This window comes from Centrocercus urophasianus, unplaced genomic scaffold (assembly GCF_019232065.1).
Source record: "Centrocercus urophasianus isolate 14NV4802_14NV808 unplaced genomic scaffold, USGS_Curo_1.0 seq_13, whole genome shotgun sequence".
Taxonomy (NCBI): Eukaryota; Metazoa; Chordata; class Aves; order Galliformes; family Phasianidae; genus Centrocercus; species Centrocercus urophasianus.
Genome location: NW_024884475.1, coordinates 12,199,697 through 12,218,962, shown reverse-complemented (window position 1 = coordinate 12,218,962; position 19,266 = coordinate 12,199,697). Strand labels below are relative to the sequence as shown.

Below are 19,266 nucleotides of genomic sequence, written 5' to 3'. Positions count from 1 at the left end.
ATTTATTTTCCACTTACTGCTGCTTGCTAACAGTAAGCTTTGTTCAATTGTGGCAGAACTAACAGGAAAACAATGATACAGCACCCAACAGATTCAAATGGGAGGAGGAAAACTTTGCCAAAAAATAGGTAAGCAAATTGCTGTTTAAGGTGCCAATAATTAACTTCAATAGAATTTTTATTATTAATGTGGCCATGCTCTAAGCAGCAAACAGCACAGACCAAATGAATCTACTGTGGTTTACAGACTGCTCACTAAACAGGAAACCACTCAGCTTCATTGTGTTCGAAAGCTGATGCTAAAAGAAATTTTGTTGTAATTAGAATAGTGGGGCACTTGAAGCTTAGTTGTTTCACAAACTTTGGGTAATTCAAAGGGCCTTCAGAAATTAGGTAAAACAAGAGTGTGTTAATACAATCCTAATGCAAACCCTGGCTGCATATTCAATGAAAAATAGTTGTTGTTTCTGAATATTGAGTTATAGTACTGCAATTATCTGTGTATGCTGCTGGTCAGGTTGACATGGGGCCAAGGACCAGTAACAAAAGAGGGTGATAGTGAGAGAACTATCATCCTTGACAACAGGGTTAAATCAAGACCTGTCAATGTGTTTCTTCTGAACTCAGCGTATCCCCCATGTTCCTACTAGCTGAGTTCCATCCTAAAGCAAGATGGAATATCATGACAGGGTTGGGGGAAATTGTGATACCCATGGGAGCTGGCAAAAGGGGAAAGGAGCCATGTGCAGAGGCACTGCCACATGCTAAAAGAGATTTAGATCCTATTTCCCTAAGCAAAATCATCCCTCAAACTATGTTCTGAAGATGTAAAAGCATTAATAAGATTTTTGCAATATCCATGTCTAAAATTGATATTTGTAGTATCAGTAGAGTTCTACTTATCCAAATTTGAGGCTGTAAGAGATTGCCAAAAATGCTGAAATTCTGTATCTAACAAATTGCTTTTCAAGTTTAAATTATTGCACTTAGAGCTTGCACTTGTTCAGCTAAGTTAGACTGTCTGAAAATTTTCATAGATCAATGGTAATTTCTAATATTTAAGTGGATCTTTTTTTTATGTCCTTAGTTCTTGCCCAAGTTTGTTTGCAGAAATGCATCTGGAAATACATCCAAAAGGTAAAATTATTTTAGTATTGAAAAAAGAAGTACTACAGCATATCTTTTTGACATAATAATTACTCAGTCAATAATTACTCCTAATTAAGAAGGGCCAAAATATTTTAACATCATAAAACAAAACAAAACAAACAAATAACTTCCCCCCTTCTCTTCCCTCCTCCCTCCCCCTCCCCCCCCCAAAAAAAGCAAAAATAAGTTGCAAGAAAAGAAAAAAAGAAAGCTAAGTTCTTGGATATCTGCTAATGAAGAAAGTAAGAAGACATTTAGTTCCAGGCTGCTCCAAAAAATGTTGGTTTCGTGATGTTATACATTGAAACAAGTTGAATACGAGTGGTCATCCTGCTGGAAACTGAAAACCTCACATTGGCTGATAACTTTCAGAATGCAATTGAGGGAATTTAAAAGGATGCACCGCTTTTAAAACAATCTGTTTTTTTGCTGTTCCAAAGCAGTGGGACAATGACATAGGAGCTCCAAATCTCATTCCATGGCAGTTATGGTCAGCACTAAGCATGTATTTGAATCCCATTTACTTCTTAAGCACAGGTCCTATTCATTTGAAAAATGGCAGTGTTTCACAACTTTGGCTGAGCTTAGAGATGTCTAATGCAAAGTACATAAATTATCTGACTAAATGGGGGCACAACCATCCAGATAAATTTATTTGGTACACTATGTTTATTGTGTTATGTGAAGTTTTCTCAAATGGATGCAATATAATACATAAGATATAGATTTAAGGCTGAAAAAAAAAAAAAATAGCAGTTCTGGAAAAATATAACTCAACAATCTAGCAGTATATCTTTTATTCTGTATAGATAGATAACTAGCTATACCACAAAAGCTCACAAAAGTGACGTTTTTTATGCATGCTTTTCACAGTCTCTGAAGAGAAGACTGCCTAGTCTCTTCCTTGGTTCTGGAATCATAGTCATATGATTTATGAAGGTTTTGCTTGTCTTACCTAACATCTCTAGAGGCCAGAGGAAAATACTGACATTTTTACACTGTACTTCGGACCAGAAATATTGACACTGAAAATTCCTATGCAGATTCTTCCTTGCTATTTTTCAGCTACATTTTTTTTTTTCTACTGAAGGGCTAAGAGACACTCTGTAAGGATCATGAGATTCATTGAAATATAGCCCACAACATTTTATCACTTTCTGTCACTTGCTGAAACACCACAAAAATGACTGAAAAAAACCCACAGTGCACTCACAGACTCATCGAAGTCTACAGAAACAATTTACCTTCTGCTTTTTCATTTAAATAAGGGATGCAAGTCTGATATTGGGTTTTCAAGCAGAAATTGTTAACCTGTCACCCTTTTGAACAGCCTTTTTTTAGGTCACCAATAAAAAGTAAGTTTGCCACAAAATACACGCAATTCTATTTCATTGCAAATTAATTAAAAAATCATTTCTTCTCTTTTGTCCTTTTGCATCAGACATTCTGTCAGCTGGCAGAAGCCCACCCACACATATGCCACAAAAATATAACTCCTTACTATTGTTACAACTGACACGCTCCATCTATTAGTTTGACTGAGGCTGTAGCATAAGAAATTTTAATACTGAGCTGGAGGTGTTCAGTTTCTATAGCTTGAGAAAAGTCCCACCAGCTGTAAGTTGTCATATTTCGCTGAAAAAATACTGATGGAGAACATCCCCTTGATTGCAAACTATCTGGTAAAAATATGAAAAACTGCTAAAAGAGTTGTAATTGTTCAGGATAGAGAAAAGAAGGCTGCAGGGAGACCTTCCAGTGGTTTTTAAATAACTAAAGGAGCCTGAAGAACAACGAAGAGAGACTTCTTATAAGGACCTGTAATAACAGAATAAGGGGCAGGAGCTTTGAAATGAAAGCATGTAGATTTAGATTGGAAACAAGGAAGAAATTCTTCATGATGAGGGAACCAATTGTCCAGTGAAGCTAACAATCCGCTATGCCTGGAGGTATTAAAAGCCAGTATGGATGGGGCTTTAGGCAAGAAGGTCTATTTGGAAGAGTCTCTAGTAAGTAGCATCTGACTAGATAATCTTTAAGTTCCCTTGCAACACAAACCATTCCATGATTCAGTGATTCTGTCCTCTTTCATACCTATACAACAGGAAGTCAGGGGATTTGAAGTTCTAGAATGATAAAATCATAAAATGACATGGATTGGAACAGACCTCAAGGATCATAAAGTTCCAACTCCCCTGCCATAGGCAGGGTTACCAGCAACTAGATCAAATACTAGATCAGATTGCCCAGGGTCCCATCCACCTAGAATGCATATATAGTAAATAACGGAAATCATCTCTTCCTAAGCAGTGAGTCTCTTTCATAGCATTTCACTACCTAGCCAGCATTTTTCATTGCAGTATCTCTAGGATGTCTATGGCCCAATATTTCTAGCATAGGTGACAAAATGAAACATTCATTCTTACTATCAAAATGACATTCTTAAATTACAGGAGGAGCAAATTCAATCTGGTGTGCACTCTGTAGCTAACTCAAAGCAAATATCTGGAAATTCATCTCATGTAAAAGGAATATCCACAGGATACCAGCAACTCTACTTCTTCCTTCACTGGCATTGTGCAAAGCACACGTTCTCAAAAGAAAAGGAGAGAGAGGGCAGCAGTTCCTCCAAGCTGTGGTGACTGCTGGGTAACAGAATAGATTATAGACTAACCTGGACATCAGTTTGTAAACTGACATTAAATATCAATAAATCATCCTGAAGTCTCACATCTGCCCCCTTTTAGAGTTAAGTCATGAAACATGTGGCTTAATAGCTTTAATGTTTACCACTATTTTTCAATTCTGTTGTTCACTGCGGAAGATAGAATCCCATTTTTTATTAACAGAAGTAAAAGGACAACTATTTAAAGACTGTGACTGTCTTTTCATTGTTATATTGGCCCTGTCTAATTATCCTCTTATCTACATCACTTTTCCTCAGTGCCATTGATTTAAATGGGCTTATTTCTGATCCACATCAGCATAACTAAACAGGAAATCAGACAACTAACTCACATGAATAACTCTGCCTCTCATTCATGACCCTCTGTGTAAGAGATTAAAACACTGTCTGTGTTGTATAAATGAACATTGAATGCCATCTGCTGGGGCATACAACACTCTGCAATAACAGGCTCATACATTATTGAAACCTTAAATAAAATAAAAAAAAACATTTCAATAATTTTAAAGAGGCTGTGTATGTAGACTGGTTTCCTTCAGAACATTGTTGGAAGACAGGTTACTAGGGCAGCACAAGATAATCTGACAATCTACTTTCAGCACTGAACTAGAAAAGGAGCGTGTTATAAGTTACTATTGACAGAAGAACTTCAATGCTCAGCTTTTGAAACCAGACTATTATGCAGCCACAGATACAAGATCTGTGAGGCTAAAGACAGGCTGTGCGAGGGTTTGTTCAACAGTCTGGACAAGGGCACTTGCTGGGTACGTACATACCATGGCTGTTTTGCATTCACCAGTCCCCAGATTAAAAGTGTAAATCAAGTTAAGGGCTAAACTAAGAACTCTTCTCAAACAAATGCACTTTCTTATTCATCGTCCCCTTGGATCTGCAGTGTGCTTTTCTTGATATCATAACATCCATTGGCAAACAGCTACCAGTTGCAACAGTTTGCAGCCTGATACTGTTGCTCTTGATTTTGGGAATTGTGGATTTGAAGCTTCCCAAACTGAAACCAGGACTCCGATCTCCTGGGCAAGAGCTGCAGATACTGTGCTATTACACCAAAGACATCAGCACAACCCTTTTTCTAGTTCCACCTTGAAAGCAGGAGGTCAGACTTTCTTGTACCATTAAAAGGACAAGATATTTTTCTATGCAGAAGAGGGATTTCCAGACCATGATCCCTGAGCTTAACAGCAGCAAACCATGCAGTTCTGCACCAGGCAGCAAAACTCAAAAAACAAGGAGGAGCTCAAGCATGAGCCCCGGAGTGGTTTCTGTGAGTGGGCTCAGACAAGCTGATGGTTGTTAATAGCTACAGAGTTACTTATTCACGCTCTGCACAGGTCAACAAACTCATGGGTGGATTGTCATTTGTTTAAACCACTTATCTTTAAAACACTGCGCTGATGACAGAGTTTTATTCCTTCATGTAAGCTACTAGTTATTGCATCCTTTTCTACAGAATGATATCCGCTGACATTTTTTCTCTATTTCACATAGAAAATGAAAGAAGGAAGGTTCCTGCTAATACATATTGCACTGTAAGTATCCATTCCTCCTAAATTTTTCTCTCTTTCACTCCTATATGTGTGTTCTAGCTACAACACTGGTAGCAGAAAACGTAGTCCTCAATGTTAATAAAGGGAATTTTTTAAGTACGTAGAACAACTTTTACTTTGTATTAGTGGGAGCTAATTGAATTGACCTAATTCTCTGTTTACAGTATGTATCTGAAATACTCCTTTATTGTAAGGTCATGCAAAAGTAGCAGGAGTCAAGATGAACAAGCACAAAAATCGTAAGCCTCGAGGTTTAATAAGTAACTAATGCAAATAAAAGCTGAAAAGATAACAGTACATATTTTAAACATCCTTCCACTTTTGCACAAAAGCTTGAGTTTCAGATGTCAGATGTATAAGAAAAGACTGCAAATACCTTACAAGTTAGAGAAAGAGGAAAAGAGAGCACAGATCTGTTGCTTCAAGAGCAAGCTGAACAAATAAAGGATGAGTGAAGAACGCTGATATAATCAATATTTCAGCTGCTTCAGAAAGATTAATTAATTACAGTCAGATACTACATGGAATTAATACCAACTAGAAGGCAGTAATGGCACAGAACAGTACAGGAAAAGAACTGCTAGGACAGCATTTACTTATAGTAAAGCATCTAAAGAAGAATTTGAAATAATTTCTGATACATTAATTGATTATCTTTGGGATCATTCTAAAATGTTCCTAAAGCAACAGGGAGAAACAGGGGCAACTTCAATTTTTATTATTATTATTATTATTTTTATAGCAGATCCTGAGGGTGTACTGGATACCTGGAGAGGCTATCAGAGTTTGGAAGCATTTTATGAAAAAATATGCCTAATTATTTAAAAAATACTGCTAATGTGAACAGGGACAATGATTCATCGAACAGAAATAATTTTCTTTTTAGAAGAAATACAACGCTGGGAAAAAAGAAAGCAGTAGATGTGATGTATCTTAAATTTTGTTAGGTCTTTGGCATTTCCCAGAAGAGAATTTCACAAGCAAACTGTAAAAATCTGTAAATATTTGTAATATTTTCAATTGTTTGAAAAAGATATCAACCCTCACTGTACTTCCCAGAGTTCTGCTACTGACCTGGAAGTGGTTACCCAGCAGAATACCCTGCAAAACCCATGTGTCACGCAGGGTGTGTGCAGAGTATAGTGGTATTTCTTTTTAATTAACATCTGCAGTTATAGAAAGACAAATGTTACCCTGAAATGTATCATCAAAAATAGTATATTCTTGGACATCTCCCTGATGTTTTCATGAAGCTGTGCATAGCCTTGAAGAGTTGACGGAAAAGTAATACTGGAGATAGAAGGATCAAAATCCTTCGAGTTGGCTGAGAGCTCAGAAAAGGCCTTAAGGACCTGTTCTTGCTTAGTCTAGGAGTGAGAAGACTAAAAGAAAATATAATTGTAAACATGGAGTATAATAAAAGTTGAAATAAAGTGGTTAATAATCAATTTGCGCATGCCTTTAGAGGGTGAAACAAACTGGTATAATTTGTAGCACTTGAGAAGAAGCATTAACCGAAAGGACAGGTAGCTAGTGGAAGACAACACCTTGGGAAGATATTGATTCCCCATTAGCACGATATTTAAGAGCAGATTAAAACAAAGAACAGGGAAGCTGCAAGCACACAGTGATACACCTACACTGTCTCTGGTAGTAAAACATTCTTTACTGAACTTTGGGTACCTTCAGTTGAGATGATGCAACAGTAATCTCAAGTCCAACCTATCAATTTCCACCAGAAAATGTCCTGTGTACCAAAATACCTGGTTCCGGACCTCAAGTATTTCCAAATATTAAGTTAATCTTGAACTTAAACTTGTTTGCATTATCTGTATATATCCCGTCCTTCTATGTAGGACAAACATTTCACAAAGAGGGGACAGGATGAGTTAAAATCATCCTCCAAACTATCTGATGCGGATGAAGATGTTTATGAGACAGTAAGTTCTTCCACTCTGGAGGCTGTCCAAGATTTGAGAATCCTTCCTCCCAAACCTCAACAGGATTCCGTATATGCAGGTAACTTTTTCTGTCTGCTGGAAGTGAGCCACACATAGACATAAATAGGAACAGTATACATTTTTTGTGTTTTCATTCAGATTTTCTATTGCTTTTTCTATATACTTTTTTAATGATATAGTTTAATTGAAAAACAAAAGACTAATGGGAAGGGACAAGACAAGAGCTTTATCTTCAACTGCATATTCAAAACTTACCCTTCTTTCCCATGAAATTACGTTAAATTAATGATCGCTGATTTCTTTTCATTATGGTATTGCCTTCATGATCTCATCCTATGATCTCATTTCATATTAAATCTTCAAAATCTGACTGGTCAAACCCAAACCATTACAGGAAAGCACACTGTTACTTAAGTCTAGAAAACTTTGAGATGGAAAACACACTAGAAACATTTAAAAGTTTCCTTCAGATTATAATTTGCAGATGAACAAATGTAGCAGGCTTGTCAAAGGCATTTTCTGACACTTGTAACATCAATAATAAGAAAGTACTTAGAATGTATTTCTCAAGCTTATACTCTTTTTATCTTGGTTAGTAGAAAACAATTTCAATCCACAAACAGCATCTTTATTGTTTTTGCAAGACTGTCCTGAGGGGGGAAAAAAAAAAAAAAAAAAAAAGAAACCAAATTAAACAAAATGCTGCTTTTTTACCTTCATGTTATGCCCAGTATGTATGATATGATACAGGTGCGAAGAAAGGTTTTGAAATGTACTTGAAAAAGGCAAAAATTCATATACCATCCCATTTTGCCATCTTACCTAGAAAAATAAAAATGCCCTTGAGATACAGTTAATGACTTGAGAACACATGCCAGTTCACACTTCATGTATTTATTCTAGTGGGCCATGAGTGCAGTATTTATTAGAAGCTAAAGTAAAATTAAAAGTTCTATGAAGGGCAAACCCCTCCACCTTACACTAAGCCCCAGCAATTAATTCAAGATAATGAGCAAATTCACAGATCTGCTCACAGCTTAACTGCTCTTTAACTGTGTACCAGCCAACAAAGGTTTATTTATTTATTTATTTATCACCACTGTGAGGTAGGTGATCAATACCTCTACTAAAGTAATATGGAAGGAAAGGCAAAATGAAAATGCTATAAAAATGGCAATGCCTGACATCAAAACCATGTTCTAAACATTAAAATTTCTTCATCTTGAAAGACAGCATCTTTCAAAAGAAAGAATTACTCAAGATTGCTTTTTCTTCCTCTTACAGATAAACATTGTCTGAAGCCTTCAGGTACTACCCACACAAGCAGTCACCCACCTCAGCCCACTCAGTACTTGCCTGTAAGTAAAGACCATAAGCTCTGTCTGCAAATGCATTTCCTCTATTCTGTAACATCACATAAAGCTACATGCACTCCAGTTGAAGTCTAAGCCATGAACAATTTGATTTTTGCAAGGTCACGTAGGATCCTGTTTTGCTATGCAACAACATCCTCTCAGCTCACCTTCTTTTGTTGATGCCTGAGGTCAAGAATGGATCTACTATTTGCAGCATCTCAGTCAAGAATAGCACTGTTTTTACCAGCTACAGTTTCAAGTATGATGCCTAACATCACACCTTTATTTGATTTTATTTACAGAAACATGCGTCTGCTCTAGAGGCGAGGAGCGTGTCAAATGTTGAAGGTATAATTAAAAAGTCTATCTAGTTGTTCAATCAGAAAACAGAGCTTCCATATTTAGCTTTGATACATACGTAGACATTACAGATGATAGAAAAAACTGTTTTCAGAACAGCAGCCACTTTCCCAAATGATCCTGCTGCTAAATTTCAAGCACTATTTCAACAACCCAATACTAAGGTAATTGTCTAAAAAAAGTAGATATACTTTAATCCAGAACCTCAATTTCTCAATAGAAATGTATAAGGGCTGCTCCAAAAATAATGCCTCCTGTTTTATTATAATAGCCCACAGCATCAGAGGCAAATGTCGGGATGGCAGTAGAGGCTGAGCCTTCCCACCAATATTCCATTACATTTTGTTGTCATGTGACCGATGGCAGCAGAGGGGCAGTCTAACAAAATGGCATCTGAAGAGCACATGAAGAAAAGATGTGCCACCAAACTCCTCCGTGCAGACAAAAACGGCACTCATTGACATTCCTCAATGCTTGCTGAATATTTATGGAGACCAAACAGTGAACGTGAGCACAGTGAGGAGGTGGGCAGTGCGTTTCAACAGTGGCAACAGCAGAAGCAGGTCACTCTGATGGTGCACGGCATGCAGGCTCCTGTTCATTGCTAGCAAAAAATGCATAGCTAATGATAGCATGTTGCAAAATAGTATTTTGAAGAGAATGTGCTCTATCAAATTGAGCTCATTGTACCTGATGTCATTTCCACGGAAATAAATAGAAGGCATTACTTTCAGAGCAACCAACATATTTACAAAAGCTACCCGACAATATTCTTCTGTTCAGAACACACTAAATCTATAGAATTACCTGCTGTAAATTTGCTTCTCCGCTCCTTTGCCATTAACTTTAAATTAGCTTCAAATTTCTACATTTTTGAATTGTAAATATGCCTTTCATTTTTTGTTTGTTCTGTTTCGTTTCTTGTGATTGAATTGCATACAGGCTGCTGTCTGAGTCTTAGGAATTTAATGAGGTCTGCAACTATTAAATTCTTTACAATTTTAATCAAGAATAAGTTTCTATTAAAAGTATATTTCTAAACACTTTATTTCTATACATTTTTCTACATTTTTGGTATGTTTAAGATATAGCAATATCTCACAATGTCAGCAACTGAAGAATTAGATGTTCAATTCACCTTGAAAGAGAGTTATGGTTTTTCATTTATCATTTCAAATCTTTGAACCATATCCAAACCATGGTCAGAAAGAATGCAATTACCAACCCAGGAAAATATGATCACCATGTTCACTGTAAATTTTCAGACATCTGACAAGCCAGAAAAGTAATGCAAAGAATCCCGTGCAATATAAGGTTGTTTGGGGTTTTTTTCCTCTTTGTTCCATACTCAAAGGATTGAACCAAATAATTCCCATAGATTATAAGAAATTAAGCAGTATGAAGTTCACAAAATGAAAAACTGAATCTTGTGAGCAAATAGTGATATAGTTTGTACAAAAGCTGAAATAAGAGCAGGCCACCTTCAAAATCTGCAGAAATTAATGTTATAGGTACATCTGACAGCTGGCCAGCTTTGATAAAGCCTCAAATTCCATGTTGAATTGAAGTTGGCTTCATTGTTTGTCTGCCAGCACAAGATATGTGCTGATATCAAGAGAGATGAAGTAAGGACTGTGCAGGCAGCTAACTTGAATTCTGCAATTTGAGGATGGAGCCCACATATATTTGAGTACTTCCTGAGCCAATAATGCCTGTGGATAATTTATTATTTTTAAGTAACTACCCTGTTGTTAAAAATCCTAACATTTATTCTCATACAAAGTGCTATTAAGCGGCTTTGCCACCAGATGGCATAAATAGCACAAAAACTTTTTTTTTCCAATAGCTAAATACTTAAGGTGCCATTATTTTAGTTCAGAGCAATTTGCTATGGCTTACCTGAGGGGGAATCCAGGCTCTACTTCACCATTTTTCACATTACTTAGGATGTTCGTACATATTTCCAGGATTGCCACAATTATCTAAGTATACGTAGTCTAGCATTTAATTGGAGAGAGGTACAAACTGTTAGAAGGAATCTTAAATTGCATTTCAATCTATCTGTGAATCCATCCTCAGAAAAGACAAAATAAAATACAGAACAAAACTCACTGCGCTTACGTTAAAATTCAGAGCCCAGTCTGGCCAACACAAAGCGCGCGCTCACCCCATCTCCAGCAGCCTCAGCCTTCACTCCCACAAACAATCTCTCACTGAACCACTGAAGCTTCCAGCCCCTACATATAGTTTGATGTTAATTAATGCCAACCATTAGGAAGCAGGAAAAATGGTGGAGATGTGGATATGTTTGCAGGATGAATGTGGTGGCAATGAGCTGGTGGGTGAGGGTGGGCTGTCAGTAATAACAATTCTGGGATAAAGCTATATGTAGACAGTGCTCATTTAACAATTATTAATAATTATCTTAGGAGAAAGAGTGAAAACACACGGACTCCAGGTAAGCCGTCTCTGACCAATTACATTTGCACTGGCTGTTACGCTGTGGAATGTATTTCTAAAAAGCACACTCCAGTTTTGCTAGCACTAACTGAAGGATGAGAAGTCTGCAGGCCTATGTTACCTCACTAATTTGCATTCATGGTTTACAGTGGCATCTTTTACTCTTCAGTGATTTTAAAGAGGCATATTTAAACCTATGTTATGTGTTGTGGAGTACATAAAACTTTGCCTGTTGACACAGAGATGCCTGCTTTATCTGAACTACTTATATTTCTGCTGGTAAAACAAGGGAGAAAAGCTCAAACATATTTTTGCTTTTTCTTTTCTAGAAACCCTTGCCTCCCCCACGGTAAGATCAGTTCAGAAATAGCTTTCATGCTTTTCCCAACATAGGATGTCCAGAAATCTGGAATTGGGTCCAATGCAGCCACAAATTGCTGGGGGACGGGGACAGGGAAACTCTTCATTTATCTAATTTCCTTAGATTCTACTCACAATACCATATAATCTCCACTGTTTTTTAAATCTTTCTGCTTTTTTTTTTTTTCTTAAATAAGTTCAAATCATGTTAATAGAAATCAACTGCAGTTATTTACTCCCCACAGTAGACAGACCAAGTTCTATTCCATGAACATGTATGAAAAATTTTTTCTATCATATGCCAACAAAAAAAAGCAAACATTTTTTAATGTTTTTTTTTTCCCACTCCCAAACAATTGTAGTTGCTACAAATAAAACAATTTAGAAAGGTAATCCCAAACTGCTAAGTTTATTCCTCAATGCCTGTATTGAACGCAGTAGGATATGTAAGCAGGTTTAAAATATGATCGGAACAATAGAACATTCCAGTTCTGGAGCCCCCAACACAAGAATGACATTGAGGTGTTGGAGCAGGTCCAGGGGAGGGCCACAGAGTTCATCAGAGGGTGCTGGAGCACCTCTCCTGTCAGGACAGGCTGAGAGAGTTGGGACTTTTCAGCCTGGAGAGAAGGCTTTAGGGGAACCTTGTAGCAGCCTTCCAGTACTTGAAGGGGCCTACAGGAAAGCAGGGGAGGGACTTTTTATAAGGGCATATTGTGACAGGACAAGAAAATCATAGAATCACAAGGTTGGAAATGACCTATAACATCATCTAGTCCAACCGTCTCCTCATCACCATTGCCACCACTAGCACTAAACCATATCATGCAGCACATCATCCAGACGCCTCTTGAACACTGCAAGAAAATGACTTTAATCTGGAAGAGGGTAGATTTAGTCAAGATATCAGGAAGAAATTCTTTACTGTGAGGGTGGGAAGACACTGGAACAGTTTGTCCAGAGAGGTTGTCAACACTTCCACCCCAGACATGTTAAAGGCCAGGCTGGATGGAATTGTGAGCATCCTGGTCTAGAGGGAGGCGTCCCCACCTATAGCAGGGGGATTGAAATTAGATGATCTTAAAGGTTCCTTCCAACCCAAACCGTTCTATGATTCTATATTACTTAAGCTGGAGGGCATTTCCCAGCTGGGCCTTACCCACCCAGAGATATCAGCACTGAAGAGCTGGCATGTACTGGAGAAGAGCGTGAAAGCAGTGCTAAGTAGCATAGAACACAGTACAGCACATTCTTGCAAATGTAGAACATTATCTAAAATTATTATTGCTATTGAATCAAGCTCAGCACAAATACATTGAAATACTCTTGGAAAATCCCAGCGTTTTCCCTTTTGCGCTTGCACTTACAACGCAGTCTTTGCACCTCCTTCATTCCCTAAAAGTTCTTCCAATTCTCCCTTGGCTCTTTCAGGCCTCTGAAGACACTGCCAAAACAGTATCATCCACTTCCTCCAGCACCGAAGATAAGCAGCCATGTCCTCCACACCAGGGAAACACCCAGCCAGTCTCATACTTCTCCAGTATCAGCAAAGCCCACAAGGTACTGCTACATTTATTCATGCTAATTTCCTGAGAATCAAAACACTCTCCCTGTCAAAACCACCAGACTTCTCCATCGCACTTCTGCCTATACTTAAGAAAATAGCTGTTGATTCTTTAGACAGCTGTGAATAATCAAGAGAAGTGGTATTTAGCATAATATGATACCAGCATTTCTTAAAGAAAAAAACTGCCAAAATAATGGTAAAGAAGTAAAGGAGTGGAAAAGTAGGTGGAACTCTCATGAACACTTTGATTAAAGTCCTATTTTTTTTTTCCACTCATATTTAGAGGTTTGGCAATCACTTCTAAGTAAAAGTAATTGCATTTGCTCAGCACAGCTGGTAATGGAAAGCCAAGTATGGGGAAATACCCTGACTGTACCAGAGAGATACAGAAATACCTTCATATCCCAAGGATATTACATTCAGCAAAAGAGATGATAAATCTGTAGCCAGAAATCTTGCTCCAGCTGCCACAATCTTTTAGGCCAAAATCCCCCCAGCTTCTCCTACGTCATACAACACACATGGTCATACAGCATTTGGAGAGCATGGATAGAGGCTGAGTCCAGCAGTTGTGTTCATGATAGAGCATGTGTTACGAGACTGACTATTTTCATATAATATATTGAGCTACATGAAAATGAATGTGTGCTGCTCACTGCCCTGTAGACAGATACACGTGCACTCCCATGTGACCAAAATATATGTACATAAATGAGGCAGGCGGTGGACATGCTGAGAACAGAACTGATACACATCCAGGGGCAGTTGGATATAATGCACAGTGCCTCTCTGAAAACCTTTTGCAGCCAGAATTTTGGGCACAACTGAGCCATGTCAGTTCTACCCAACCTTCTGCAAATACATTCAATTTCAGTTCATCGAGGTGGAATTTCACTTCATTTTTACAAAGGTCACCAGAGTCCTATAGTACAAATCCCATGAGGAGAAAAAAAAAAAAAAAAAAAAAAACAACAACTTGCAAATCCATGAAGAAATTTACTTCAAGTATATACTTAAAGAGCTAGCTCTGAGTATGCTTTATTTTTCCTGAATGGCACTTAAATTCTTTCATGGATTAGGTTAAAGCTGTTGGTTGTTAAGACATTTTATTAATATGAAGTAGCTTCATATTCAGATGTATGACCTGACCTATAATTGAGAAGTTCCAAATCCCATGGCTGATCCCTCCCCTTGGTAGGGCAGCACATAAATCGAATGCTGTGAGAACTACTACAGGCTGCACTTGCCAGCATCAGTATGCAAAGCACTTGGACTTGAAAGGTCCTATTACAAAGCCAAACTCTTTAATATAAATGCAAGTAATTTCTTATTCTAGAAGTGAAAGGAGGCAGAAAAAAAATCATAACCACAAGATTCCACATTGCAGTTATAAATACCAAAATTTTTCTAAAGCATAGATATGTGAATTGTAACAGATTTTTCAGTCTCAGAGGTAGGAGAGGGGCAGCACAGACTAAGACCACACATGATCTGGGAAGGCACTTTGCATATTTCCCACATAAGCACTTCACTCGAAATACTTGTCACCCATCACCAATCCAGTCATAGCTTGGTAGGGAGAAAACACATGTAGGGACTGCAGCTTAACTTTACTAGGCACCCAACATTCTAAGCAGAGTCTTCTGCTTGTCATAAAATGACCTCAGAGACCAAGCTAACAAATCGCAGGTTAACACAAAAGCATCTATCCAAACCTGAAACATGTCCTCTCCTTTCTTCTACCCTTGCAGAAATCTCCCTCCAACAGATCCCAAATCTCTTGTTTTTTAACACACCATGCTTATGTTTTCAGCACAGGTAAAAAGAGACCCCTCCTCACTGAAGAAGTCTTGAAACATAACTCCCAGGGCTTTTCATACACTTTGTTCCTTTTGCATTCTCTTTGAATGATTTAGTAAATCACTGAACTTTCAGAAGCCTGGAGCCTTTGGAAAATTACCAGGTGCTTATCCATATCTTATGTTCCTAAAAACCTTCTAAAATCTAGACCTCAATCTCTTTTATTATGAAATACACGTTATATGTGTTCATCAAACTTCGGACATCCAATAAAATAGGTCAGATTTGATATGCTGTCCCTTTTGAGGGGCAGAATATTTTCTGGTGATCCCCTCTGAGGATGGAAAGGTATCCTTGTTGACCAGGCATATCAGAATACAGCATAAAAATGCCTAACTACCAACTTGATTTGGGACCAGAAGGAGCATTCTCCACTTCTCTTTACCAGCTTGGGTCTTGAGTTCCTGGTTTGCATCTCCTTTTATCTACACTTTCTGCCACTGTAAATGTTTCATTTTTGAAAATCCTCAGTCTTTAAAAAAAAAAAAAAAAAAAAAAAAACACTGCTTCTACTTGACTTTAAAGTTTGTAATAATACTTTTAGAATAAGACGCAGGATACAGAATAAAGCTTATAACTGTTCATATCTCTTCTCCTCTCAGAATAAATCCTAAATGGGACTTCTCTCATTTGCCATAATTAATACTGTGGATGCTGTTCTTCTTTATGGAAGTCTATAACCTTTTCCTGCAAATAATTTATGTCAAAAAATAACCAGCCTCTGAATTTCTATAGCAGTAATAAAATGCCAAGGGCTGTTAATTTTCAGGAATGATGTAACTAAAGTATTTAAGTTCCCAGTCATTTTTATTTTATGATAATGAAATTTTTACATATAATTCTTTCTTTTCCAGGCATCTATCTTTTAGAGACCTGAATGAAGTAAGTAATCATCTTTGTATATATTATTGCTGCCAAAACCATACACTTTTCAGGGCTGCACAACTTCCGATATAACAGTATTTCAGTCATGACTTAGCCTGGTAGGTAAAAACACTATAATAACCAAATTATTTTCGGTCATAAATATATCTTTATGTATATAGTACTTTCAAAACTGCTGTGCTGTGAATGACAGTTAAGATCCTGAAGTTCCTTACAGACATAAAAGCACTCACAGTGTTAAGCAACCTTCCCAAGTAGCCAAATAAAAGTGCATCTCATCAGTGCCAAATGCTGCAGATGTCTATGAAAGCTGTGCAAAATGGAGAGTCACTTGAGTGCTTTCAAGGCCAGTAATGCTAAAGAAGAATCTCTGGGCTCTCCTTTCCAACAGAGGCTGCCAACAGAAAGCTCTCCCTCACCGCCCACACCTCTAAGCAGCCTATGGACAGAGGGCAGAAACTGAGACACAAAGCCATGAACTCACTTAAAGGCATAATACACTGCTATAACGTTCTTTTTATCTCACTGCAAGGGAGAACAGGAAATAAAGGAACCTCTACACCAACTAAATACAGCCATTTACTAACACAGATGCCGTATCACAAACCTATAAGCTAGTCTAACTTCAAAATGATTTGAATTTTAATTCTGCACAGTCCCAACCAGAGGGCTGTCCCAGAACCTCACTCCTGTGATGGTCTGAAACTCCTATGCTTTGAGAGGTTATTAAAAACATGCTTTGATTGCAATATTGTAATTCACATTTAAAGCCAAACAATATTACCAAGAAAGATAATATTTTAACACAAAAGCTTTGCCATGTCCCAGATACTGATTCATTACAGAAACCAAATAAAAAACACTCGCAAGAACAATAAACATCTTACATCTGTAATTAATATTTCTGGCTGGTCGCAATACAGCTGTGCAAATACTGCAGCTCCTAATAAGCTCATAGGCTACATCTTAAGGAGGAATACTGTATATCTCATAACACAGAAAAGACAATAAAATTGGATTTGAATGGGTTCACCTCCCATTCATATTTCTCCTAAGATATAAATAGTTTCAGCACAATCTAGAGGAGAAGATGAGATGCACCCTTGCCAAGTTCTTGAACACCAAACTGCCGGTCAGGGTGATTGAGAGGGGAAAACTAGAAAAAAGGAAAACAAAAAAATTAAGAGGGTAACTATGAGGATGCTGGAATAGGTGACCCAGGGAAGCAACGAAGACTATGTTCTGGATTTCTGTAACACTGAGGTGAGCAAACCTCTGACTTCACCAACCATCTTGTGCTTTGAATAGAAGTTTGGTCTAGATACTTGCCCAGATCCCTTCCAACCTGAATGGTCAAACTAATTTCTAAGAAATGCAAAAACATTAACGGGAAGATAAGTTTTTGGGAAGACTAAAGAAGCAACATCTACACAGAGCAAAAAAACCCTTCTCTTTAATATTTGTGAATTATATTCTTCTAACAAATTAGAAACCAAAATAGTTACCATTCCCATGTGAATCAAAATACTACAGAAATATGGTGAAAATGCACCAAACTCTGGTCTCTAGATACCTATCTGTCATTCATTTCTTTGTAATATAGTATGCTGTATTTAGACTCCCCACACAGTGATTTTGAATGAAGTATCTGCCAGGACAGCAAAAGTAATTACACTATCAGCTAAGGACTCTGAAAAGAAATGACTGATTTTAATCTTCGGATAGAGTGTCTCCAGTCAATCAAAATCTCTTTATTTCATACCAAATCGATGAGGAACCATATTGTTAGTTAAACTGACGTGCAAAAGCAATCATGAAATGGCAATCATTGTGATAAACCCTATGTTCATTTATACCCCTGAACATTCATTTCTCATTGTTGCCAGTGGACTGAGATGAGAATTCAGCCTGAATTTCTGACAAAGTGATCAGGTACTCATAGTTGAATGTCTATAAAATGTTTTAAATTGAAAAGATATTTGGATTTGTTGTGGTAATTCAAGTTGGCAATTAAAAGAAAAATATTTACTGCGTTATCATTTTATATAGGCATCTGGAAGAGATAAAGGTTAGTATTTAATTATACAATATTATTTTGTTTTCTTTCTTTTGTATTACAAGACCAAAGTATTCTATCATTAAAACTCCATCTGAGGTAATCAGTAAAGGAAACTGACATATATCCTGCTATATAGGATCTGTCTGGCCCTATATTCAAACTAGTATTAGACATCCCATTGATATACATCTGCTGAGAACAGAGAGATTTAGACTGATCTGTACACTTGTGGGAGTTGAGCAGAAAAAGGAATTTAACTCAACATTTGCTACACCTATCCGGGGAAGCCAAGCAACATACTCATTCCAGGCAAATCAAATTCTTAAGGTCCTAGGGGAAAAAAAAATAATATTGGAACCTTAAAAATATGAGAGAGGAATATCCTGAAAGGTTAAAAAACCAGGCACAATTCTAATCTGCCAATACATCATCTCCTTTCTCTCCATCTTGACTCTCTCCTGAGAGATGTGAGGCTGAGAATTTTGAAAGAAAGATTTTTGGAAGCTACAAATAAAACAATGGGTGGTGGCTTGGTTTTGTTTTAAAATAGTGCTTAACAAATACATAAATTCTTTAAATGCACACAAAGCTTTTGAAAGAACACCTTATGTCACTCAGTTTGTATGTATGCTTGAAGGTCCAGGAAAAAAATATATATTTTTTTCCTACTTGACAACACCTCAAAGACAGACACAGGCTAATTAATCATGATGCTGTTTACACCTCCCTGTCAATGAGTTCATAATTTCTTCTGGCAACCAGTTCATTTTGTGAATTAAGGTGCAGTTTCCTGATTTTCAGGTAGAAACAGTACTGACTGCATTGATAATTCATTATCTGTCCCACTCTGCAAAAGGGATTTATAAACTCTCCATACATTTCCAGTATAGCATTCTGTTCTTTACCATTCTGTTAATTATATACATTACCAGCAAAACCTGTGATGCTCAGCATCACCATGTAACATTCAGTACTACAATAATGTTTCTCAGGGAAATAA

At 37.3% G+C, this 19,266-nt stretch overlaps 1 protein-coding gene across 1 annotated transcript in view; it reads left to right on the top strand.

Moving 5' to 3' along the window:
* CLNK (cytokine dependent hematopoietic cell linker) overlaps positions 1 to 19,266 on the top strand; it is a 52,980-nt gene that overhangs the window by 20,643 nt on the left and 13,071 nt on the right. The window contains exons 3-13 of the mRNA XM_042811483.1: positions 57 to 128; positions 1,087 to 1,136; positions 5,341 to 5,381; positions 7,256 to 7,418; positions 8,645 to 8,718; positions 9,018 to 9,063; positions 11,505 to 11,533; positions 11,865 to 11,884; positions 13,327 to 13,455; positions 16,177 to 16,204; positions 18,257 to 18,275. Coding sequence (XP_042667417.1) covers positions 57 to 128; positions 1,087 to 1,136; positions 5,341 to 5,381; positions 7,256 to 7,418; positions 8,645 to 8,718; positions 9,018 to 9,063; positions 11,505 to 11,533; positions 11,865 to 11,884; positions 13,327 to 13,455; positions 16,177 to 16,204; positions 18,257 to 18,275 — 671 coding nt within the window. The remainder of the gene's footprint in view (positions 1 to 56; positions 129 to 1,086; positions 1,137 to 5,340; positions 5,382 to 7,255; positions 7,419 to 8,644; positions 8,719 to 9,017; positions 9,064 to 11,504; positions 11,534 to 11,864; positions 11,885 to 13,326; positions 13,456 to 16,176; positions 16,205 to 18,256; positions 18,276 to 19,266) is intronic.